Source organism: Rutilus rutilus (assembly GCF_951802725.1).
Source record: "Rutilus rutilus genome assembly, chromosome: 12".
Classification (NCBI taxonomy): Eukaryota; Metazoa; Chordata; class Actinopteri; order Cypriniformes; family Leuciscidae; genus Rutilus; species Rutilus rutilus.
In genome coordinates this window covers 25,438,971-25,466,129 of record NC_140217.1, presented here as the reverse complement: position 1 = coordinate 25,466,129, position 27,159 = coordinate 25,438,971, and the positions used below count along the sequence as shown (strand labels likewise).

Here is a 27,159-nt window from a genome sequence, read left to right as displayed (position 1 = left end):
TGTTGAGACTGGGACCAAAACAAACTTCTTGTTACACTAAAAGTGTTAAAACCATACCCAGTTCCCCTACCGACTGAGCCAGGATCAGGCAGATAAATCCCTCAGCACCACCTTTCCCATGTACCTTTCACTTTCACAGGCTGGTGATGTAACAGGTGTCATAGCAACCAAAATAAAGGAACAGAGATTCAGAGGGATCTCATCACCATAGCACTGTAGGAGCTTGTCCAAACAACTGTTTGATGCTGCTTCCTGTAAAGCCAAGCCACCTGCAGTTAAAATATGACTTAATGTCCACAAAAAGCTTTTTTTTTTTTTTTTTTTTATAAATAAAATCACTGAAAAAAAAATCTGTAAGGTTTCTCAAGTATTTGTTTCAATCTTGGCTTGTGCATTAAAATAGGAAAATACTGTACTGTCATTCACTAAATCATGAAATCTAGACATGGATATACTAAACTGGAAAAGTAAGATAACATTTCAACACTTTACATACCTCAATAACACCTGTATATCAAAAGGTCTGAGCCCACTACGGCATCTGGTTCGATTCAGTCATGATATCATATGCTTCGCTTTAAAGACCAGTTCCCATCGCTGTGGTTATCCGTGTTAGATTATATTTCCTTTAAGTACTTGTGAAAACAGCAGCTCTTCCTCTAATGCTAATGAAATGTGTCTAACCCACGGGTGTCAACTCACCTTGCCAATGGACCGTTCCACAAAACATTTTAGAAAAGGGTGAATCAACGATTAGCACCACATGAAATTGCAAATTAAAAACCACTTTGGTATTTAGGTGCCGCTAATCCAAATGTTGCATTGTGAAATTAAGAAAGCAAGAAAGCAGTTATACTGGATCACTGAGCACCTCTATAAATCATATGCAGATGTCCTGGCTACACCCCTGCTGTGGTGATCAAGTTCAAGTCATCCTCTTTTAGTTAATGCCATAGGAGAGATTTACCAGTTATAATTGGATCCTGAAGCCAGAGTGACACAGCTCTTGTCACTATAGCCACACAGCAACTTTACTCTATTGGGCAGAGGCATCATTTTTGGCATGGCAATACACTGGAATACACATCCTAGATGGGCCTATTACATAGTGCATAACTTTAACATTTAAACTACATTCTGTAGCTGAAATACTTAGTTCTTTAGATGCAATTCAATAGCTGTATGACAGGTTAATGTCCTATTTTCGGCAGCATTGCAACCAAAGTCTATATTAAAGCCCAATGGAAGAATGGAACCCATTCCAGCTGCATCCTGGGAAATCATTAATATCATCAATTAATACTGACAGTTGGCCTATTTCAAGAGGGATAAGGATTCTTACAGAAACATATCTTCCTTCTACAGACGGCTTAAAGGAAGTGTGACAAATAAAACAATTGGGGAAAAAAAATCAATTGGGAATCCCAGTTTTGATCACCTCAGGATTATTCCGTCTATAATTCCGATGTATAACACTGACACTTTTGTTCACCAGCCAAATATATAAAATATAATATATATAGAATGCCTCGCTACACATATACACTACTGTTCAAACATTTGAGGTCACCACAATCACAATTGGCACATGGAATGTAAGAACAATGAGAACAGCAGGGAAAGTAGAAGAGTTAACACATGATATGAAAAGATACCGATGGAACATCCTTTGACTGTGTGAGGTACGCTGGAAGAACTTCGGGGAAACGTCGACTCCAGATGGCCACACACTCTATTTTAGTGGCAACAAAGACAAACACGAGCAAGGAGTTGGATTCCTTGTTCACAAAGACACCGTGAATGCTGTCATGGGTTGTCGACCAGTCTCCAGTCGACTTATTACCATCCGTCTGAAGGCATCACCCTTCAACATCACCATCATCCAAGCGTATGCCCCAACATCTGATTATGAAGATGAAGAAGTGGAAGACTTCAACGACCAACTGCAAAAAGTCATAGACCAAACGTCTAATAAAGACATCATTGTAGTACAGGGCGATTGGAATGCCAAAATAGGTGAGGATGCATGTAAGGGATATGTGGCCAATACTGCAACACTGAAACCAACGAAAGAGGTCTAAGGCTCCTGGAATTCGCCAGTTACAACGATCTAAGGCTGGCAAACACATTTGGTCCACACAAGGCATCCAGAAGGTGGACATGCATAGCCCAGGAGGGAAGTACCACAACCAGATTGATTACATCATGGTCAAGCGTCGTTTCCAGACTAGTGTTAACATTGCAAAGACCAGGAGCTTTCCAGGAGCCGACATAGGAAGCGTCCATGATCTTGTGATGATGACCTTCAGACTCCATCTCAAGAAGACTAAGAAACAGGGCAGCATAAGGATCAGATTTAACCTTGACAAACTCAAAGACACAAGCATAGCAGAAAATTTCCAAGCAATGATCAGAGGGAAATTTGCTCCACTTCTCGCCCTTATTGACAATCAGGACATGGAGGTAGACACAATGATAAGCGCCTTCAACACAGCTGTGACTGAAACAGCCAATGACATCCTTGGAAAATACCGGCCAACAAAGAAGCCCTGGGTCACAGAGGACATACTGGAGTTATGCGACAAACGCAGAGAACTCAAGCATAAGAAAAACGAGATTGAAGGGGAAAGACATTACAGAGAAATCAATCAGCAAGTTAAGAAAAGTATGAAAAAGGCAAAGGAGACCTGGATTGAAGAACAATGCAAAGACATAGAAGGATGTTTATAGGAAAACAACAGCAGGAAAGCCTACCAACTTGTGAAAGATCTGACAAGTACGACACAAGGGCGGACCAATACCATCCAAAATAAAGAAGGGAAATGTCTGACAGAAGAACAGGATATCCTTAAAAGATGGACAGAGTACTGTTCCAAATTGTATACTCACAGAGCCACAGGAAATACTGAGGTGCTGAATGTCCCTCCACCAACTAACATCGACAACCATCTCATCCTTCGAGAAGAAGTTGAAGCAGCAGTAAAATCATTAAAGAAAGGGTAGTCGGCAGGAGTGGATAACATTCAAGCAAAACTGGTTCAAGCAGGTGGAGAGACCACGATAGATACATTATGGAATATCTGCAATAAAATGACAAAATGGCAAAATTACCGCACCATCAGTCTGATCAGCCACCCAAGTAAAGTGATGCTGAAAATCTTACTAAACAGACTGAGACCGCAAGCAGAGGAGATCATTGCCGAAGAACAGGCAGGCTTCAGAACAGGCCGCAGCACGACAGAACAAATCTTCAATATTAGAATAATTTGCGAGAGGTACCTACAACATCAGCAAGAACTCTACCACGTATTCATAGATTTCAAAAAGGCATTCGATAGGGTTTGGCATGCAGCTTTATGGGCTACCATGGGGTTATACAACATCAATGCCAACCTGATCAAGACATTAGAACACCTGTATGACAAGGCTACCAGTGCAGTCTACTCCAATAACACCATAGGAGAATGGTTTCAAACCACAGTCGGAGTACGCCAAGGCTGCCTGCTCTCCCCCACTCTCTTTAACATCTATTTAGAATGAATTATGACCAACGCATTGGAAGACCATGAAGGTACAGTCAGCATCGGAGGCAGGACGATTACAAACTTGCGTTTTGCCGATGACATCGATGGATTAGCTGGAAAAGAACAGGAACTCGTCGACCTTGTGAAACATCTTAACGAGGCCTCGGCAGCATATAATGAGCAGATTAATGCAGAGAAAACCAAACTGATGACCGACAACCCCAATGGAATCAGCACTGAGATCAAGATAAATAATAAGAAGCTTGAGACTGTTAACAGCTTTAAGTACCTGGGAGCCATCGTTTCGGATGAAGGATCTAAGCCAGAAATACTCTCCAGGATGCACAGACCATAGCCTCCATGACCAAATTGAAGGTCATCTGGAACGACAGGAACATCGCCATCGGCTCAAAAATCAGGCTGATGCGTTCCCTGGTCATGTCAATATTTCTATACGCATGTGAGTCATGGACGTTGACAGTCGATATTGAGCGAAGGATTCAGGCAGTGGAGATGAGATGCTTCCGCAGACTTCTTGGCATCTCCTACAGAGATCACATCACTAATGTAGAAGTGAAAGCCCGAATTGAGAGCGCCATCGGGTCAAATGAAAACTATCTTCAGTAAAAAAACGCAAGCTGAAATGGTACGGGAACGCCACAAGATCATCAGGACTTGCCCACATAATATTACAAGGCACAGTACAGGGAAGCAGACGAAGAGGTAGACAGAGGAAGAGATGGGAAGACAACATCAGAGAGTGGACAGGTCTAGAGCTGAGTGACACAGTGCGGAAAACAGAGAACCGGGAATGGAAGAAGCTGGTTGCCAAGTCTTCAGTGGTGCCCCTACGGTCCAGAAGACTACGGGATAAGTGAAGTGAAGTGAAAGTACAACAGTAATATAGTGAAATATTATTATAATTTGAAACAACAGGTTTCTACTTTAATATATTTTAAAATGTAATTTATTTCTGTGGTGGCAAAACTGAATTTTCAGCAGTTATTACTCCAGTCCTCAGTTACATGATGTTCCTTCAGAAATTATTCTAACATGCTGATTTGGTGCCCAAGAAACACGGCTTCTGTGAAACTCTCTCTCACACACGCACACGCACACACTTCAATTTAGAAGTTTATGCATTTAAAGGGATATGTTCACTAAAAACAAAACTTTGATTTATCTTTGCATTGTCCTTTTTTACTCGCCCCAGTGGCACTGAAGGTTGATTTTTTTTCCTCGTAGAACACAAAAGGGATTATAGCAAAATGTCCAGACTTTTCTATACAATGAAAGTGGACTGGGACAAGAGGCTGTCAAAAAGCTCCAAAAAGAGTACTATAAAGTCCATTTGATTCTACAGCCTGAACGTTTTTTTTAGACAACCCATTTGTGCTAACATACACAATCCATTATTGTGTTATGGCTCTCGGCCACTAGGTGGCTGTAGTCGTACTGTGTGAGGAGTTGTCTGTAGAAGAAGGACTGGCTTCTGGATTTGATCTGTTTATTATAAAAGGTCCCTTGGGTCAATAATGTCAAAGGGGCATTCAAACTCATGAGAGTCAAAAAACAACAGCCAAAAAAAAATAAAAATTTTTGTCAATAAACTATAATGAATTAAACTTGCTCTCCTGAGGTCTTTTTCCAATAAAATTTCTGAAAACAGCCTAGTAAATGTTACAATCAAAACTTCACAGAATAAACATGTAGAGATCATTCATAAGAATGACTGAATCTGAATCACAGCAATACACATTCTCTTTGATAGTTTCATATGAGAATTCAAGGTTATGATGACAAGCCAGTTGGCAGACGTTCCGAAAACAAAAAGATTTCTCTGAATCAGTCACAAGTGAGTAACTCTAAACATCACTCCAGACACACCTCTGTCACATGACTGCCTGTATGTCACTGTTAAAACTGTAAAGGATTCTATGTAAAGTCACTGTTGGAATTCCAAATCATAACCAAACTATTCATGCGTACCATGGGAAAATAATCTCCACAGCAGCAAATCGCAACATGTACAGTATTGTTCAAAGGTTTGGAATCACTATGAGATTGTGCTTTCAGTAAAGGTTGTATTAAATTGATCAATTACAACAGTAAAACCATTGAATATTAAGTGCTATATTATTTCAGGTATTATACATTCAAGCAGCCAGATTATTAAAATATCATACCTAAACTTCATCTCAAACTTTCTGCAGCACTTCTGTATTATTGGATTGTAGGGCTCTTCTAACAGACAATCCATGCTCTTTTTTGATCATGTATAGTTATACAGGGTTCCTGCAGGTTTCAGTTAGTCAAATTTAAGACTTTTTTAAGACATTTTAAGACCATAAAGATTGAAATTTAAGACCTACACGACGCATTGCCAAAAAATATTCAAATCAAAGAATTCATTTTATTTCAATGAATTCAGTAATTGAAAAAGCATTAACTTAATTTACAGATAAAGCAATCACATTAGTAACCTTCCAGACCCAACAACGCGTGTCAGAGAAAAGAACAGAATCAGATATAATTTTTTTATAGAAAATTGTACTTTGCATATTATAGGCCTACTGTAAAAACACATAATTATTAGTTGATTTTAGTTGACCATAACTAGAGATGAAATGGCATGAACATTTCATTTAATTATTATAGTGCCAAAAATTACCACTGTTATCACAGAATCCTGTTCAAAAAGTACTAATACTACACAATGAAATCAATTCACCAAGTTTTATGTCGAAGAACAGCAAATAACAAATAAAATTAGCATCAATACGCACTAACATAAACATTAAAATAATACGATTAAAAATGATAGCCAGATTTTATGTGTCTTGCAACATGTTATATACTAACATGTACAAGTTCAAATAAAGTTGACAAAAAAAGGTTTTTATAAAAAGATAAACCTCACATATTTCAGACTTTAATTTATCTTGTTTGACTCATTCTTTTTATAAAAAATGATTTAGTGACATTTACAATACACTTTAGCTTATCTTTTATTATTAATAGTAAAATTCGGTCCGATTTTCCCGTGGCGTCTGTCGTTGCTATGCAACTCCACAATGACAAAAAAGTTTTAGTGGCTAATGGATTTCCACCGCCGAAAAACGCTTGCTGTAGCTCTGTTACAAGATTTATTTACGGAGAAGAGAAAAACACCCGTAGTGTTTGGGTGCACCCGCATCCTTCATGTCTTTTTTCCTGTTGCTGCGCCTGGAAAAAAGCGAGTGCGTCGCTTCAGTTATAAGCGCGCTTACCGCGCGCCTACATTTGAATGAACTTGAGCGCGAAAAAGACGCGATATGTGAACTGCCTCTTGGCGAGCGACTTCGATACTTTTTTGCTACTTTGTAATAACTTTCTGCGGCCAGCGTTTCTGGAAATGAACGAGGGTAAAAAAAAATTAAGACCTGACTAAATGAAATTTAAGACCGCGGATGAAAATCTGGCTGTTTTTAAGACGTTTTAAGGCCTTAAATTTAAAGTTCAGAATTTAAGACATTTTAAGACTTTTTAAGGACCCGCGGGAACCCTGTTATAAAGGTCCTCTTGCCCATTTGTATCTCCTCTTCTATTTCACCAGTTCCAGATGATAGATCAGTTCCAGTACTTCTTTGAAACTCCGCACAAATGCTTGGCATCCCAGAATTTTCTCTTCACTGTTGCAGATGAAACTGCTGCTTGGCATGTACTTTTCAACAAAGCTGCCATCTGAGAACTTTTGATGCATCATTTATTTTTATCAAAAAACACACTTAAATGTATTTGTTCTCAATTGTGGACCTGGACCATACGCATCTATCTCTGTCTAGGTTAGTTTGCTTCTTTTGTTCAAAACATCAGTACATGCTCACTCATACTGTAGAATAGCCTTCAAATAACAGATTGTGTGTTTATAGGGAAATGTGTTTATTTCTGAAACCAAAATCAAACTTTAGAAAAAAACTAATTAATTTAGAAACTGGTTGTTGACTGAAGACAGATCTTGCATTACGATTTCCACACTTCACAAGTAACAGTATTATAGAATAATTTAGCTCCTATTGTCGCACCAGACAAGACAGTCTGTAAAAGTGTGGATGAATTTTCTAATCAAGAAGCAGCAGACTCCAAATCCTATTTTAATCACACTGACCATAATCCCAATATCACTGCAGTTAGATTACCTACTCAGTGGGGAATCTGGACACACTGGCATCCACAGAAACACTCAATGCTGTGTTATGCATGGCCGATAATATTTAGTGTGTCATGGGATGAATTTCAATCACCTAAGAGTTTGGTAATCATGTTAGAGAGCAGTTCATCGAATGAATCACTGTGACATTTATCATTTATTACTATGGCTAATTACTATCGCAAAAACAGAATGTGTAAAAAAAAACTTGTTCATGTAGTTCATCTGTATTACTCAGTATTTTTAAATAATCAGTTACATTAATACAAAAGTATGATTAATTAAAAGTGAACTCACCAGTAAATTGGTCACGCAAAAGCAATCAAAAAGGTTTTTAGTTACCAATGGCTTTGTAGAAATTCATAGTCAATCATGATTCATTTATTACACAAGCAAACGTGTCCATTAACAGGTGGCAACAAAGACAAAGTCAGTATGACTGGGATGGTTATGTGATCTCAAATAGAGGCCCCATGAGGGCACTGCTTATTCTAAAATAAAACCGCTATCATTAGGATACTGATACGACACTTAACTATTACAAATAATTTTCATTATTGAACTAAAGCTGAGTTCCCTGGGAACTATTTGAAAATAAGTTTAAGTACAAGTTTAAGTGTATATTAAAAATATCCTGGCAAGCTTTATAATGGGAGTGAATAGAGCCTGAGTTTTTGAAGCTCCAAAAAGCGCATCCATCCATCATAAAAGTAATCCATACGGCTCCAGAGGATTAATAAAGGCCTTCTGAAGCAAATAGATGCGTTTTTGTAAGAAAAATATCCATATTTATAACTTTGTAAACTATAATCACTGGCTTCCGGTAACGGCCGTATGCAAGTCTAGTTCCGGCAGAAGAGTATATTGTTGGTGCTCCTAATTTTTTGTGCTACCAAGTAAAAAGGCAAATTTCGAGCCCTGATGAATGATTATGTTTCGATTTAAGTCACTACTGGGAAATAAACAGATTTATCAATAAAGTCTTGTAAACATGGTTTACTTGCATTGCTAGGTTATTAGTTTGCCACAAACTGGGACAACGGGTTATTTCAATAAGCAGATTTTTGTGGGTTATCAGCGTATTGGTGTGCATGGAAACGTGCTCACTGAATAACAAGAGTCTTCGTCTCATGTGAGTGTACATCATTGTAAAGGGTTAGTTCACCCAAGAATGAAAATTATTACTCTTATTATTATTATTATTATTATTATTATTATTACTCACCCTCATGTTGTTCCAAACCCTTAAGACCTTCATTCTTCATCTTCGTAACACAAATTAAGATATATTTGATGAAATCCCACACAGCAATGCCATTACCACTTTCAAGGGCCAGAAAGGTAGTAAAGACATCTTTGAAATAGTCCATGTGACTACAGTGCTTCAACCTTAATTTTATGAAGTGACGAGAATACTTTTTTGTGCACAAACAAAACTAAACAAAATAACTTTATTCAACTATTTCTTTTCAGAAATCTCTCGGATTTAATCAAAAATATCTTAATTTGTGTGTCTTAATCTTTCATTTGTGCTCTGAAGATGAACGAAGGTCCTACGGGTTTGGAACGACATGAGAGTGAGTAATTATTGACAGAATTTTCATTTTTGGGTGAACTATACCTTTAAGCATTTTTCAAAAGTACTGTTTATTTCTTTGGGAAAAGTATTAATAAAAACTACTGTGGACACCTTTAATTTTAAATTACAACCAAGTTCTTAAGTATTAAAGTATACAGATGGCCTTGTTCCACTGTAAATCCACCTTTCTATGTTTGTCCAGTGCCTTGGTCATGCCAAACTAAACATTCTATTCCAGCTCATACCATGATCTCATAGTTTCAAATGAAGTCAGCATATGCAAAACAGGCACCACCCACAAACTCAACAACTTCCTATTTCCTCATTTCACAGTCAAACTCCTATTTTGCTTTGGTCTTACACAGGCATGCAATCCCTTTCAAAAAGTACACCGTTAAAAGCCACGTCACCCTCTGCTCTGTCGTAATGGTACAGATCGAGGCACATGATTTGCCAGGGTCAGGGTCGTTTTGTTCACACAACCCTTAGGCTGACAAATACATTTGTCATACAAATTTGAAGAATTATGACAAATTACACCCACCTCAACAGGTTTTTAAAACAACATGAGGGTTAGGGTGGAGTGATGTAACGCCATGCTATTTGTTGGCTATAAATAGTTTGTTGGGGTTTAGTAGCCTGAGATCCCTCTTTAAATCTGGGATTACATTTTTATATTTTTTATATTTTTTTGAAGTTCTAGATTTAATGAAAACATTTTCACTGGTCCCAACACACACACACACACACACACACACACTAAATGTAAAATACATTACCTTTGGGGTTGGCAGGGTTTTTGGTAACATTTTATATTACAGTCCTGTTCCCCATTTACATAGGCTACTATGTACTTATTATAGTTATTACAATAACTACGTAATAACTAGGTACTAACCCTGGCCTGAACCTAACCCTAAACCTAACCCATGTAGTTACCTTATATTGACCATATTATTAACCATGATGGTAGTTGAATAAACTCTGGGTTACAGGATTAGTTTTGAGTTGACAAAACCAAACCAATCCAACCAGGCTTTGTTGGTACCATCATGCTGATCATCAACTTTCTCTGTCAACTCAGGCTTTGATGCTGAGTTTAGGAGTGACATCAGTAGCGAACAGCCAATCACATGCTGAGAAAGAGTGAAAACTGCAATTCATTTATCACGAGAGAAGCAGCGCGATTCACTTCTCTCTTCTGCAGAATATTACGAGATTGAAAAATATTAAGAATTTAAACAAATTTACACAGCAAGAAGAAAATAGCTGTCTATGAGAGAGGACACCTAAAAGAAAAAGTTTTGCTATATCAGTGCAAGTAAAAATTGTGAAGTTAGTTTATACAGTTGATAAAGGTATTGAGAGAATTGAACTTTTAAGCTCATATATATACATTTTATAGCTTAATCTGTTGATTCTCAAGCGTATTTATATTACCTTTATATATTTATTCCTTTAAACTGTGCATACAAATAATTGATAAACTAAAATTGTATGTGTGATCGATTGATAATTACATAAATAATATCTAAATCATACAAAATTATTATTCTAAATAAGTGTTACTAAAAGCCAGGCGATTTTGTCTTTAAAAAAATAATTTGCTATGTAGTGACCCTTAATTTGGAGTAGAAACAGGTGGAGTGACTTTATCCTTTGCTCACAGCTGATTGGTCCAATTTTGGTTTGAGATCTCTTCCCTGGAACATAACCTGCCCCGGACCAGGTTAGCCGTGGAGCGCAAGTTACTATGGCGATGAACACTGCTAAAAGCCAAACCACTTTCATGGTGCCTAAAACCCAGGGTTGGCGCAAACTAAACTGAAACATACCTGGATAGCCACCTAAACCGGCTTCATGGTATAGGCCCCTGTACTTTCTTAGGTGCGTACAGTATAAGTTCACGTAAGTGCATGTACTGTAAAATAAAGAGCAACCCGATTTTTTTTCTATTTTTGAAAGAACTCTCTTATACTCACCAAAACTGTGAAATATTGTGAATTGTGAAATATAACATTGTGAAATATAACAATTTATAAGAACTGTTTTCTATTCTAATATATTTCCACATGTAATTTAATTTTCAGCAGCCATTAGTTCAGTGTCACATTAAATCATTCTGATTTGGTGCTTAAGAAACATTCTTATAACTTGGAGACCATGGTCCTTTTTTTTGGATTCTTTGACAAATAGACAGCATTTATTTGAAATAGTCTTTAAAGGTCTTTACTGTCACTTTTGATAAATTTAATGTCTTTGCTGAATACAAGTATTAGTTTCAAATCAATAATAAAAAAAAAAAAACTTACTGACCCCAGACTTTTGAATGGTATAGAAGCTTAAACAATCAGGCTATCCTTAATGAAAGCCATTCTGGATGAGATTCTCACACCTCTTGTGAAACATCAGTCGGCAGATTGCCCAAACATGCCACACCTTCCACTGTGGTCCAGTAATGACTTGTTATCTACTTTGTGTTTTCTAATTCTGACTCAGTCATGTCTTGTTGCCCACTGAAATGATCTGCTACAGGCACAGGGAAATGTATGCACAACAAAATCACAGCTACAAATGATAAAACTTTTTTTTTTTTTTTTAAAGGAACACTCCACCGTTTTTTGAAATAGGGCTTATTCACCGTCTTTCCTACATTTAGACAGGTGGGCAAACGCATTTTTGTCTCAGTGCATGCATTGTTTTAGTTTGACAGGGTCGGTGCTAGCTTAGCTTAGCATAATGAATGGAATCCTATGTTGCCAGCTAGCATGTCATGAGTAAAAGTGATCAAAACATAAAAAAAATTTTTTTTTAAACTAATTACTTCTTGTGGCCTGCGTATTCACAACGAGTACAAATAGCAATGCAGATTAAGACTAGGTGATTTCCTAGGCAGATAAAAATGATTAAAAATAAAAAATTGTGCCCAAGTAGCAGTGCTTCGCCTGTGCTTCACCCTAGTATAGTCCCAAGTCAATATCTGCCTAGGAAATCATCTAGTCTTAATCTGCATCGCTATTTGTACTCGTTGTGAATACACAGGCCACAAGAAGTAATTAGTTTTTTTTATTTTTGATCACTTTTACTCATGACATGCTAGCTGGCAACATAGGATTCCATTCATTATGCTAAGCTAAGCTATCGGCGGTGCTGCCAAACTAAAACAATGCATGCACTGAGACAAAAATGCGTTTGCCCACCTATCTACATGTAGGAAAGATGGTGAATAAGCCCTATTTAAAAAAACGGTGGAGTGTTCCTTTAAATGAGGGTTTAGGTTCTCTTGATTTAAACATTCAAATGCATGCATCACGAAATGTCCCTGAAATCCTTTGTGATTACTCAATTGGAATGCATCAATCTAACTGAATAAACTGTGAGTTATGTTATGTGTCTGTTTAACAATGTCAACCACTTATCCCTGATTGCCTAATCGGTCCACATTCGTTTCACTGTTGGAGATATGAAACCGAGACAATCCTTTTGATGTCGCCAAACACAACCCCCATCTACAAAACATTACTCCGATAAACGGAGACAAAAAAAAACAAAAAAACACTCAGGCCAAAGTTAACATCATTAATCTCGTTTAATCTAAGCTTTGATCCGAATTTAACTTTAAATGGATAACTTTGCCTAATTTGAATGAATTAAAAAGTCAACTACAGTGAATCTTCAACCGATGTTCAAGTCACCTTAACGTAGAGTTCGAGTCACCTTCTGTGCCGCTGCAAACCCGCAGTAATGGCTCTGTGCAATAGATGAACAGAGGCAGTTTTTCTCCCTGGATGACATTGTTTGTTTAGCAGTTATCCTTTAATGCGACCAAACATACTTAGTGTTGCCCAGATATGCCAAACTGAGACAAAGAGGACAGTGTTTGGCACACAAAGAAGTGGACTGACCAGCTTGCTCCTCTTCAGCTGCAATGGGCCAATGAAAATGGACCAGTGAAAAATATTATAGCTTTCATAATGCACATTTTTCTATAAGGACAATATAATAATGTAAAAAATAAATCAATTAGGCCTTTATAGCTTAATGACGACTTAAAATCAAACCCGAAACTGTTCTGCATCCATTTATTTCATTTCTAACAGAGAGACCACATTGTTGTAAGTGTTGCTGTAAACATATGCATACACTGCTTTCAAGGTGAGAAAATCTCACCCTTGTGTTTGGAGTTGGAAAAGAGCAGAAGTCGTGAAAAAACCTGATAACAATCAGACCACGTGAATCAGGACCAAATCCCTTAATTTGCATCACATATTCGACACACGCTCTTCTACCCGCAGTCTCCACTGGCTGAGAACACTTCCAGCCTGCATGCAAATCTACTGCATCAGATAGAAACTTCAGAGAGGGTTGTTAGTGAAAACATAGTGGCAGCTCACTCTAATGTCAGCCTTTGACTACGTCAGTAGAAATAGGAAGGTTGGCTGAGTACAGGAAATGCACAATTTGATGCTTCAATTAGAAAAATAATCACGTTACTGGAGCTAAAATAACTTGTAATGATCACTGACATACAGACAGGACTGAATCCCTTAGCACTTTCACTCTTCACACACAGTACCATGTTCTCAATACTGTATCTTAAAGGGGGGGTGAAATGCTATTTCATGCATACTGAGTTTTTTACACTGTTAAAGAGTTGGATTCCCATGCTAAACATGGACAAAGTTTCAAAAATTAAGTTGTACGTTTGATGGAGTATTTCTGTGCCAAAAATACTCCTTCCGGTTTGTCACAAGTTTCGGAAAGTTTTTTTCGAGTATGGGCGTGTGTGACATCAGATGGGGCGGAATTTCCTTATACGGGTCCTAAGGGCACTTCTCCTGGAAGGGCGCGTGCGCACCCGTAGACCAGAGCGAGAGAGCGAAAGCAGTACGCCCATCAAAGCGCTGTGCTCGGCTTTAGGGAAGTCATCGGCTGCGCTGCCCAGTTCGACGCCGGATTTGCAGATCTTCTAATGCTTAAGGATGGAGCAGTCCCAACGATAAAGGTTCACGGTCGTGCGTTGGAACCGCAGGCGGTGTGTTGTTAGCTATCGCGTAAGCACAGCAAGTAAACAACATCATCACGTATAGTTAATGTTGTCGTGATTCTTTCGCTCCGCCCACAAGGCACGCCTCCAGCCGCTCGGTTTTTTCCGGAAAGACTCGGTACAGCCTATCTTTCTTTTATAAATATAATAAAACTAAAGACTTTTTGGAGATATGAAGGATGCAATACTACTCTATAGGTACTCAAGATTAACATGAGATTGACTGAAACTGAGTGTTTCACCCCCCCTTTAACAAACAGAATGATTAGCAATTACATTGTTCACAAGAATGTAAAAATGTCATATAGGTAAATGTCAACCAACAGAACAGAATAAATTGAATAATGTTTTTTTATTAGTTGGGAATTAAAATCTGGAAAATGAAGAATAAATATTTAAGATTCTAAATCCCTGATCAATCAATTTATCACTGTGCACTAATTTGTGACAATAATGAAAAATATACTGAAAATGTTGTCAATTTCTCATTTAAACTTGTAAGCAATCTGGCAGAACTGGACTGTCAGGAATTCAACGGCTCCCTCAGCATCAGCTGAGCTAGTGATGCAACACCAATCCCCAACAGCTACACTCATTACCCACCTGTAACGTACATTGATTCACTGGTGTTTCTACCTAATGGAGCAATACAATATTTATGGCAACGCACATAATCCTGCTCAAAATATTTAGTGCATCTTTTATATGAAGCAAGAGTAAGTCAACACAACCACAAATAAGCCTATCTTTTCACTAAGAGGAGAAAATGTCAAAGACCTTGTTCACACCTGATATTAACATATGTTTCTGCCAATCTGCCAATCAATCATTGTGCTAAAACAATTATTCTAATTTCTAAACCTTACCAACTATGACTTTAAGAAGTTGATGATAGGCGCTTTACTAAAATAACTGAGCATTCTGCTCAAAAAGTGTAATCTGCAATGAGATTAAAATTTCAAAGTATATTTGGAAACAACAGTCAGTTGACTTTCCATGCTTGTTTATCAACGTGCAATAAAACACTGATGCAGTGAGCTATGCATGTATGATGATGTTCCAGGGTTCCTGCAGGTTTCAGTTAGTCAAATTTAAGACCTTTTTAAGACATTATAAGACCATAAAGATTGAAATTTAAGACCTAATTTAATTTTGGCATTGCCAAAAAAATATTCAAATCAAAGAATTCATTTTATTTCAATGAATTCAGTAATTGAACTTAATTTACAGATAAAGCAATCACATTAGTAACCTTCCAGACCCAACAACGCGTGTCAGAGAAAAGAACAGAATCAGATATAATTTTTTTATAGAAAATTGTAGGGGAGAGCGGGGCACAAAGTAACGCTTTTTGACTTTCTCAGTTTGTGTAAATCTACTTATGGTTCAGAGTATTTCTTTTTTCCCACATTAATTTCCCACATGTCTAGTACAATTATGTGTTTTTGTTTTATTAATACAGTAGGCTATATACTTTTTTCTTGATATACCCCGAAAGAATGGAAGTGAAATGTGACAACATGCCCCATAGGTGGGGTACATTGTAACATGTGTGGGGCACATTGTAACATAACATATGACAGCTTAAAATGTTATCTGATTTAATAAAAAAAAAATATACAAAACAAACTAAAATATTTTCTAAATAAAATACAATTAAAAAACCTTTTCATATAAAATAATGGCAATTTTTAATAATTAAATATAAACTCATTTTTGAGTTTTGACTACGAACACATGAAAACACAGCTATACAACATAGTTCAAAACAAATAAATAATTAGTCATTTCTGAACATTGACTCTCAGTCTTTATTCACCTTTTTCTCACGTTTTCTCAATAAAATTAATAAAAGTATAGAATATCATAGCATATTTCTAATAGGGGCACATTGTAACGCAGTGTTACAACATGCCCCGCCTGCACAACTGGGATTTAAACCCTGCTAGTGTCTTCTGCTAGTTAGCGAAGCATTAAATAACTATCTCAACTGTTAAATAACATCCTGGAGATTAAAATAATATCAGATTTGTCTCATTTTAAATAAACACAAAAAATAGAGATGAAAAATTACCTTAAGTAAGAAATTTACTTTTGCTATGGGTTAATAAATGTCTATGGATATGTTCCAAAAAAAAAATATTTTGGCGGATTTTTTTTTTCTATATAGTGTTGATATGGCAACTAGTAAATATACAAAGTTTCGTCATCCAAGCATGTGCGGAAGTATTTAAAACAAGCGTGTTACAACTAGCCCCGTGTTACGTTGTGCCCCGCGCTCCCCTACTTTGCATATTATAGGCCTACTGCAAAAAAACACATAATTAGTTGATTTTAGTTGATCATAGTTGATCATAACTAGAGATGAAATGGCATGAACATTTCATTTAATTATTATAGTGCCAAAAATTACCACTGTTATCACAGAATCCTGTTCAAAAAGTACTAATACTACACAATGAAATCAATTCACCAAGTTTTATGTCGAAAAACAGCAAATAACAAATAAAATTAGCATCAATACACACTAACATAAACATTAAAATAATACGATTAAAAATGATAGCCAGATTTTAAAAGTGTCTTGCAACATGTTATATATACTAACATGTACAAGTTCAAATAAAGTTGACAAAAAAGGTTTTTATAAAAAGATAAACCTCACATATTTCAGACTTTAATTTATCTTTTTTGACTCATTCTTTTTATAAAAAATGATTTACTGACATTTACAATACAGTTTAGCTTATCTTTTATTATTAATAGTAAAATTCGATCCGATTTTCCCGTGGCGTCTGTCGTTGCTATGCAACCATGCACTGCTCTCCACAATGACAAAAAAGTTTTAGTGGCTAATGGATTTCCACCGCCGAAAAACACTTGCTGTAGCTCTGCTACAAGATTTATTTACGGAGAAGAGAAAAACACCCGTAGTGTTTGGGTGCACCCGCATCCTTCATGTCTTTTTTCATGCTTTTGCGCCTGGCACGTCTATTACAGTATGTATGCACCGTTTCAGACATTCCCAAGGAGATAATTAGTCATTTTTGGCGAACAGGTGAAAATCTGAGAGAGCAAGACAAAAGGGACTGCAGTATGCATTCGAGGGATATATCCACGACATAATATGCAAACGATTAGAGAATAATTTCATCAAAATTGAAGCTAAAGCCTAGATCGTTAGGTCCCAGCGCAAGCAGCAGCGCCTCATACGCTGACCATTCAAATGGGAAACACACAAATTGAGGAACAGCTATGTGCATGCACAGCAGGGTGAGTGAAATTTGAAAATCTAATATTATAAATCAAACAGCTTATCCATAAGTATTGTGGAATAAACACAAGACATTAGCCTGACCACTGTGCAATGATAACATTCTCCCGCTTATATTTTTAGTGCGCCAGGCTACAGCTCACACGTCGTGGGTCACATAAGTGACTAACGTTACTGTTATGAACTGATTAAGTTTGCATACCAACCTTTTCCTTGGAGATCTCCGGCAACCCCCCTGATGTTCCCTCCTTTTACTAACGACCTTTTACTTTTACTAGAACTAACACCGGGAGAGCCGCGATCGGATTGGGGTACTAGTTTAGCCGTCGATTAACAAAATGCTGAAATATATTTTTAAGTAACGTTAAGTTATGTCAGTGAGCCTCCGTCTTGCCTTTAATCACACTGCTTGATCCACGAGCTGGACAATAACTTTATTCTAGAGCTGCTATAAAGCCAAAACACTTTACTTTTAATTTCCTATTATCAATGTAAAGCTGCTTTGGAACAATCTACATTGTTAAAAATGCTATATAAATAAAGATGACGCCCGGCATTTCTCCCCTTGGGTTTTAGGTTTCGGGAAGGGAACAAAATCCACCACCCCGTCCAAACTTTTAGGATACTGGGTATCAGATTTGCACAATCCATACGCATAACGCATGGGCATGTTTCCCTCGCTCGAAAGCTTGCCAGACCTCCCGCGCCTAGTTACGGTTGCTAAGCCACGATTGGCCAGTGGCGGTTTTCGGGCGTGGCTTAGCGAAGGGTCAATTATAAGCGCGCTTGCCGCGCGCCTACATTTGAATGAACTTGAGCGCGAAAAAGATGCGATATGTGAGCTGCCTCTTGGCGAGCGACTTCGATACTTTTTTGCTACTTTGTAATAACTTTCTGCGGCCAGCGTTTCTGGAAATGAACGAGGGTAAAATCTTTTTTAAGACCACCTGACTAAATGAAATTTAAGACCGCGGATGAAAATCTGGCTGTTTTTAAGACGTTTTAAGGCCTTAAATTTAAAGTTTAGAATTTAAGACTTTTTAAGACCCCGCGGGAACCCTGTGTTCATACCCTCGAAATTTGTATTTGTGAGGCATGTTAGGTGAAAACAGCTTGACCGCTTGTGATCAGATCCCCTGAGATCTTATAATCAGGTGTAAACAGGGACCAATAATAATAGTGAGGTTGTGGATAAATTACCTTTTCACCACCAAGCTGAGAGTCTTGTGGGAGCCCTTGACTAGACAGATGGCCTCTTGTCTGAAGCCGGTGAGAGAAATGTTGTTGATATTGATGAGTTCATCTCCAGCCTGCAGTCTTGCGGTTGCGGCCTTACTGCCCTCTTCCACCTGTGACAGACACAATACACTCAGGCTGAATAAAAACTGTCCGTTTCATGACCATGCATCACCTACAAATGAATAGATCTATACTAAGAGCACTCTCTTTGTTGTGTGGCTGAAATCGAACAATGACAATATACGGACAAGCATTCACCTTTTGTAAACGACTAGCCTGTCAGGTAGTGCAGTGCGGTTAGGCTTTCTTCAGATAGGGAGCAAAAATCTGATTGTTTGGCATATCCAACTTAAATCAGTTTAGTGAAATCTGATATTTACATCCAATCCAAACGTTTCAGTGTGAATGGTCACATTCAATTGTTTTAGTCATCTGGGACAATGCATATGTTATGTCATACTCAATGTACTGTTTCTGTTACATTTTTTCTAACTTTTTACCCTAAAAACTATATTGTAGCACTACTCTGTAGTGAATAATGAAACACAGTATATGCAAGAATATGTAAAACACACTAATGACAACAACACCTATGTTTTTCGCTATCATGGTGTGATGTCACGATAGACATGAGAAGAGGCAAATGTTTTTAAATTTTTGTTCCTTTCTTCTTGCTAGATATTAGTAGTATGCGATATTGACAAAAATCATAATTTTTGGGGGAATTGGGATCATTAGACAATATCTTGCTGAGTGTGTTTTTGTGCTGGCCTGGTGCATTGGCTGGTTTGGGCCTGTAACGGACAGCTCCTGAAGCTTTTCATATCGTCTACATTTTGATTTGTTCAAAACAGCTATAATTCATTCAGAAACAAAGCAAGTGACTGTCTTTATGAATGGGTTATTGAATCATCCACTATTTATAAAAAAAATAAAATAATAATTCCGTAGTGAAACCACTGTGTGTTGCTCTGTGTAAGCAACGGTTCTGCTCCGGCTTTGTTTGGAACTATTTATGTTGCTGTATTCTAAAAGGCTACATGATGCAGTAAATGCATGGACTCTCAGGGAGTGTTTTTTACTATAGTAACCAGTTTAGATAGGGCTGGGTGATATGACGGTATATATCGTGACCACGGAATAAAGTGGCTATCGTTAGAGATTGTACTGTATTGTTTATTTCGTGGTATGTAAATATATCCGGGTAGCACATCACTAAAAGACATTTACACGTAAGAGTGATAAAGAACCATGCATTAATGAGAAAATAAAGTGAGGGACGTGTTTGATGTTGAGCGCACTGACTGACAGACAGCTGAAGCGCGCACACAGAAAGCCTCCTCTCTTAGACAGCATGCAACCACAAATTCGGAATGTGTATGATGTTTAACAAAGTTATTAAGCGCAATGAGCTGTGAAAAAGAACTCCATGTGTTCACGCTGACTAACACACAGCTGAAGCAAGTTCACAGAAAGCCGCCTCTCTCAGACAGTATGCGAACGCGAATTCAGTTCTCTTTCATATCTTATTGTGTTTGAATGGACAGATAAACGCACAATAAAGTCAAAATACACGTTGTGTGGAGTATTCATGTAAACAGTAGGTTATGTCTTAAATTAACGTAAATAGTTAACGTGAAAATCGGATGCGTGTCAGTAAATTGGATCAGTGCATTTAGATTTAAAGGAGAACTCCGGTCAATTTTAACATTGAGCTCATTTTTTTGTAAATTTGGAGTGCTGTCAGTACAGAGAACAACGACAAAAATCGGTGTTGCCTACACTGTGTTATCCTCTTTTTAAAATTTGCACCCTGTTGACTTCAATGGGGCAAGTTTTAAACCTGCTTTTAGCCTCTTAACATCCTTGATGTGTCATTACAAGTGCACAGGTCATGTGAGTGATTCCTTCAGAGTCAACACGGGTGAATTTTGAAATTTTAAAAAGAGGATAACACGGTGTAGGCAACACAGATTTTTGTCGTTGTTCTCTGTACTGACAGCACTCCAAATATACAAAAAAATTAGCTCAATGTTAAAATTGACCGGAGTTCTCCTTTAAAGGGACAGCAGCGTAATAAACTGCTGTCTGTCTCAATGTTAAAGCTACAATATGTAATTTTTTCCACCACTAGGGGGGTCGCTAACCTCTTACAATAAGAAAGGCGTAAGTTGATGACGCATAAGCGGAATTATGGAACTTGTTGTCATGCCGAAGGATTTAATAATGTTTATGGATGAGTGAATACATTGATGTTTTCAACATGACTTGATTGCTAATGAGAGACAGATATCAGCGCCACACGCGAGTCCCACTGATATAAAGGAATAAGGACATTTCATTCTACCGAACTACCCGCAAGTGCTGAATTAATAGCCTACTCACAGGTCAGTTTATTAGACAAATGAAACTTGTGAGGTAACGCAGCACTGTTTCACTTGGTCTACACTATCACACTAAACTGCATTTGAGTGTGTTTAAAGATATAATGTTATTCTATGTGTTAGTTTGTTGTCTGTATGAGACTAGCAGAAAGCTAGATCAACATTTGAATAACATACTGATCATATTCTAACATTTCATCATGTTGAGCTATTTAACATTGATTAGTTTTATGTACAAGTCGAAGTTTGTCACGGACGCGGAGCTCTCGGCATCTCGAAAACGCAACGCTGATATTGATCCTCGTTTTATTCCTCATGTTGTCCCAAAGTCTACTTTTGGGATATTGTAGGTACACAACTGCAGGAAATATATCACACTGTGCAAGTGATTTTTGGATATTTTATTACAAAATTCTTATAAATTGTACCTTTAATCAAACAACAAAAGAAAAAGAGAAAATCACTTACTGCTCTTGAATTAATCACTTTTGTATCTTTAATAAGTATCAGTTCATATTGGATTCATACAGTGAAGACTTTGCAGTGTTTAAGTTATACACTTGATTATTCAATTTCTGTAGTTTTTCTTATTATGTTAAATAAACCTACTGTAGCTGAAAAAAGTTTATTTAATTTGTATATTTGCTCTATTGCATTTGTCCTAATGTTTGCAATTTGCTTCTTTGTTCTTATTTAAAAAATAAAATAAAATAAAAATAGCTATCTCGAAATATAAATCGTTATCGTGAAATAAAACTTCTCATACCATGAAATAAGATTTTGGTCATATCGCCCAACTTAAGAGTACGTAAATTGGATATGGACTGTTTGAACAAACAGATCTTATTTTAATCACATTCAAAATGACAGGGTGGACAATCAGTCTTAAAGATCCAATTTGAAAAACTGATCAGATGAATGTGGAGTGTGAACAAAGTCTTAGAGCATTTCCTAAACAACTGGACTCCACTCTAGTGCCAAATATATTATTATTGCTGTAGGTGTATTAACCTTAAATGACCAAATGAGAAAGGCATGTTCACCTTTCTAAATCAGCACAGGGGGGCAAGTCATAAGCTTTCCACATTAGCACTTTACCTCCACTGCCGAGCTAGAAGCGAGTTAATCATACATATTCTGTTATAAAGAGAGGATTTCAGGGAACATGTACTGTAGCCAAATAGGGGGTTTGGTCTAAAGTAAAGTAAATTCCTGACATGATATGTAATGCTGCTCTATCTTCCAGTAAGCCAGTTATCTGCTGTTTGAGCCTTTACCCCAAAATTGATCATGACTGTTCATTATTTACTTCGCAGGTACTTATATCCTTTCTGGGGAGATAATATTCATACACACAGGCATGCACTTTTTTACACCATTACATGGTGCTATTAGCAAAAGGTCAACTTTAAGCTCAAATGGACAACAAACCTTGAGTAATAATTCATGCAAGCTTTATCACCAGCTGTGGTTAGATTCAAGTGCCAATCGGCCATATAGCCTAATAAACCATCTTAGTGAGTATACGTGCTTGGTCAAGAATGCACAAATGTGGCTATTCCTTTGGTCTTCCCTGCGTTTATTATTTTAACAGCAGCAGGACTCTGTGACATCCAAACTCAAGAGCCCCCCTCAGAGTTTATAAAACAAGGAAAACTTTAAGGAGGCCGAAATAAGAAGTACTTAGAATAACCTCAAACGTTAATGTTAAACAGGCTCGCTATTGGGTGCCCCCCTCTGGCATTCCGCACCATACTGAGAGAATAAATGACTTAGAACAATGGAAATGTTCACAAGAGAGGTATCAGACCAACATAAACATAGCAAACACTGTTGGATCATGGGGAATGAGGGCGGGTTGTTATTTAATGGGAATGTGAGGTAAAAGCAGAGGTGAGAGTGAAAAAAAGAAAAATATTTTCTTCTCAGTATCATGAATTTGCATGACAAAACATATCTGCAGATTTCATGACAAGAGCAAGAACATGAAAATATTGTCTTGGACTTGAGTCCGGTCTCAAGTACTAGGGCCCACAACACTCACTACCAAATTCACATGTGTCATTTGCATTGTACTTCAAGGTTTGTCAAAGAATACTGTGTATTACAGTACCACGCAGAGAAGCCACTTCACTCCAAGAAAAACATCAAGGGCACACTAAAATTCAGTTGGAAGTACAAGAATTGGACAGCAGAAGATTGGTTGCTTTTCATCCAAGGATCTCTCATAATTCTGCCCCAAAACACACTGCCATGAATAAAGAATGGAATCAAAACTTCCTGCAAGAGCAACTTCTACCAACAACCAAGGAGCAATTTGGTGATGATCAGGGCATTTTTCGAGCATGATGGAGGCACCGTGTCACAAGGCAAGAGTGATAATGAAGTGGCTCGGAGGTCATTACATTTAAATTTTGGATCTGTGGCTAGTTTAACTCCCTGGATCTTAATCCCATAGAGAACCTAGGGTCAATTCATCAAAAGGCAAATGAACAAGCAAAAGTCCACAAATTGTGATCAACTCCGAGCACTAATCAGTCAGGATTTGGCCCAGAAGCTGATATCCAGCATGCCAGAGCAAATTGCAGAGAAGACGGGTCAACACTGTAAATATGGACTCTTTGCATATATTCAAATCTTATGATACCATTGTTTTCCAGTCTACCATAGAAACATGTGAAAAAAATAACCTACAAATTCTGAAGCAGCAAACTTTGTAAAACGTAACATTTATGTCACTACTAATATTTTGCTCACAGCTCAGCTATATACTGTATAAATTAAAACATGGATGAAAAATATCTTAGGATATTACTTAATAATAATAATAATAGTAATTACAATAGTAATAGACATAATTTCCTCAAGTTACTTTTATTTTGGTGGATTGTAGTAAAGAAGGCTGGTGCCTATCCAGGCATCTCGGGCAGCCGGTGGGAAAACAAGCTGGACTGTGGGCTAGTCCATTGCAGGGCTCACACAGGACACACTCGCATACACACTCTCACTCATACCTACAGGAAGTTTTTCTGTCTCTCCAATTCACCCATCATGCATGTCTTTGGACTATGGAAGAAACCAGAGTACCTGGAGGAAACCCAAGCTGACACAGGTTGAACCTACAAACTCCCTTTTCCGACATGTATCATAGTATTCTTTGCAATATCTAAGTACTATCTAAATACCATGGTATTGGCACCACTGTGTCATGTGATAACCACACCACTACAGCTCCAACAACCAGGTGGTATTTCTAAGGAATTTTTCAAGGGCTTGAAACAAGCTCCATGACCTGGCAGTCTCTGCAAGGGGTCTTGAGCACGGGATGGGGTGAGGGAAGGATGTGGCTCAGAAGAATGAGGGAGTTCTGCTGACTAGTGTCCTGTGCTCTATGCTGACAGAGCACTGAGTTTTACAGCTACTGACTATCCTGCTGCGCCCAACACACACGCACACAACACACACATATAGACAATGATTTTTTACACTGTACAAACTGTATAGTTAATCCCCTGACCCTAACCATACCCCTAGATCTACCCATCACAGAACACTTTCTGCATACATTTTCAAAAAAACTTCATTTCGTATGATTTATAAGCCGTTTTCCTCATGGGGATAAAAAAAAATGTCTGTTCTATCTGGTATTACCATCCTTGAGGGGATATTTAGTCCCTATATTGTAAGGCATACCAGGTAAACACACACACACAATTTTCAAAGAACAAACGTTCATTTGAGAGACATCACCTCTCCACAATGGTGCCATTGTCAATCTTGACAATAAGAGTACGTAGAATACCATATAACAGGACTCTGTCTGTACAGAACAATAATATGACTAATGTCTTTTGTTGTTGTTTCTGCTGAACTTGATCGTACACTAAAGAATTTGAGTCAACTCCAGATACAACATTAAGCTCTTTTGAATGAACATTGTATCCTAGCAAAACCAAAAGAGCATGAGCTCCTTGTGGCTTAGCATTAGGAATGCTAAATTCTTTCCCCTCCAGGCTAAAAAAAATAAATAAATAAATAAAATAAAAAAAAAACGTTTTCTGCAATCACATTCCATGTATCGAGAGCCCTACGATAGCCAACATCCACACTCCTAAAGAGCGTTAATGAGTGCGATTCAAGAGTATGGACAACCCCTTGTGTGTTTAAAGTATCAAAAGATTCATAGTAGGGATGCAAGATATAGCGATTCGGTACAGACATGTTATTTAATATATTAATTAAATACAATTCAAGCATTTTTTAAAATTATTTTAGTTTTAGTGTTTTGTGTTTAATTTATTTAAACAAAATAGTATCGAATTTTGATATCAGCCATTTATCATTTTTTAGATATAACATGAAAAGAATTATTGGCTTATCAGTACTAGACAGAATTTTTATATTGGTACTCCACTAAAGCAAAATTAAAAGACCATGATTTTTTTTTTAAACACAGTGTAGGCCAGGTAACGGATGTAAAAAAAGATACTATGAGCTCTGAGGTTGTTAATAAATGGCTTATACTTCTGTAGAACATAATGTTATTTATTTCTTTTTTATTCAATCCTCTGTGAAGGACTACCCTACCCATAATACCATAGAGAGATTCACCAATCATTTATTCACAATTATTAAATCACAGCAAAAGCGTTCCGCAGTGACCGCACACTCCCATAAACAACTGTGAATATCGAGTCTCCTTACGAACTTAAACAACTTATATATACACACATATATACACATATGGTTGAATAAATTGCAATGAACTTAAAGGACAAGTTCGGTATTTTACACTTAAAGCCCTGTTTACAGATCGTTTCTGATGAAATAGAACGGTTAAGATTAAAATTTGGACACATGCTGCTGTCCCGAGAATTTTAGGTTTATTTTGGTTTCCCCCCCACCTACACAATGGCAGCCTATGGGCACTGGAACAATCCTTCATAAAACGCATTAAACTTTCGTTTACAAAGACGTGAAACTCACCGAGTGGTCAGGGGTGTTCACTGATACGCTCACAAAAAAAATCGCTGCAAAAGATGCTTTCCAACAGGTGTTTTACCATTAGTTGTTAAACTGTGGATCTATTTTTCCAAACGTCTCACACCCGTAGATTCTTCCGTTGAGAGCTTGAATAAGACACTCCAGCCCAGTTGGTGGCGATAATGCACCTTTGCCAATTGCAAGCAAACCACTGGCATTGAATTGAATACACAGAAGAAGCAGAAGAAGAAGCGGCGGAGTAATACCGTACCCAGAGAATGTCTAATAAGGCGAGAAATTTCACTCTCAGTACACTTCCGGCTTCTGAACTGGTTGCAGTTCCTCTCTGATTCCATATGAGGGCGCTCACAGGACGAGTGCAGAATGAATGGAGGTCTATGGCGCTATACCAATAAAAATCCACTTTTCTCAGGATATAATTTTTTGTCTAGTAATTTGAATGTTGTATTCGAAAGGAGATGCAAATAAATTACACATTGCTGGGTGTTCGATTTTTTTGAGTCACTTATTTGCTTTAAAAAGTCTTTTAAAGTGTCAATGACGTCATACACATGTACGACCAGAGATACTGCTTTACGGCAATCCTTCAGTCACTCTGGTGCTTTCGCGCTCTGCACTTTCTTTTCTCTCGAGGCATCGACAACACAGCTGACACAGGTAAACACACGTGCTAGAAGAGTTTTTGTTTTGTTTGTTTCTGGTCCCGCTTCGGATGCCACGATGCCATCAAGCGGTATCTCTGGTCGTAATCAGTCATTCACTGACCAATCAGCGTTCATTAGCAGAATGCTAGCGTGTTATGGGCAACAACAACTCAACCTGTAAGAAATCGAAAGGACATAAGTACTCGTTCATTCAACTTTCGACCTAAAACCCATGTTGAACTTGCAAAATCTACAATCAGATCTGAGATTTCTCA

The 27,159-nt window shown here is 37.6% G+C and overlaps 1 protein-coding gene across 7 annotated transcripts in view; it reads right to left on the bottom strand.

Moving 5' to 3' along the window:
- The window catches only part of shroom2a (shroom family member 2a), a 59,442-nt gene that overhangs the window by 20,673 nt on the left and 11,610 nt on the right, over nt 1–27,159 (bottom strand). For 3 of the 7 annotated variants that reach the window (XM_084427033.1, XM_084427034.1, XM_084427032.1), the window contains one exon: nt 18,814–18,962. In XM_084427033.1, the coding sequence (XP_084283159.1) occupies nt 18,814–18,962 (149 nt within the window). Of the gene's footprint in view, nt 1–496; nt 1,141–18,813; nt 18,963–27,159 lie in introns of those variants that run through there. The other 4 variants (XM_084427036.1, XM_084427037.1, XM_084427035.1 and 1 more) reach the window with 3 other exon arrangements.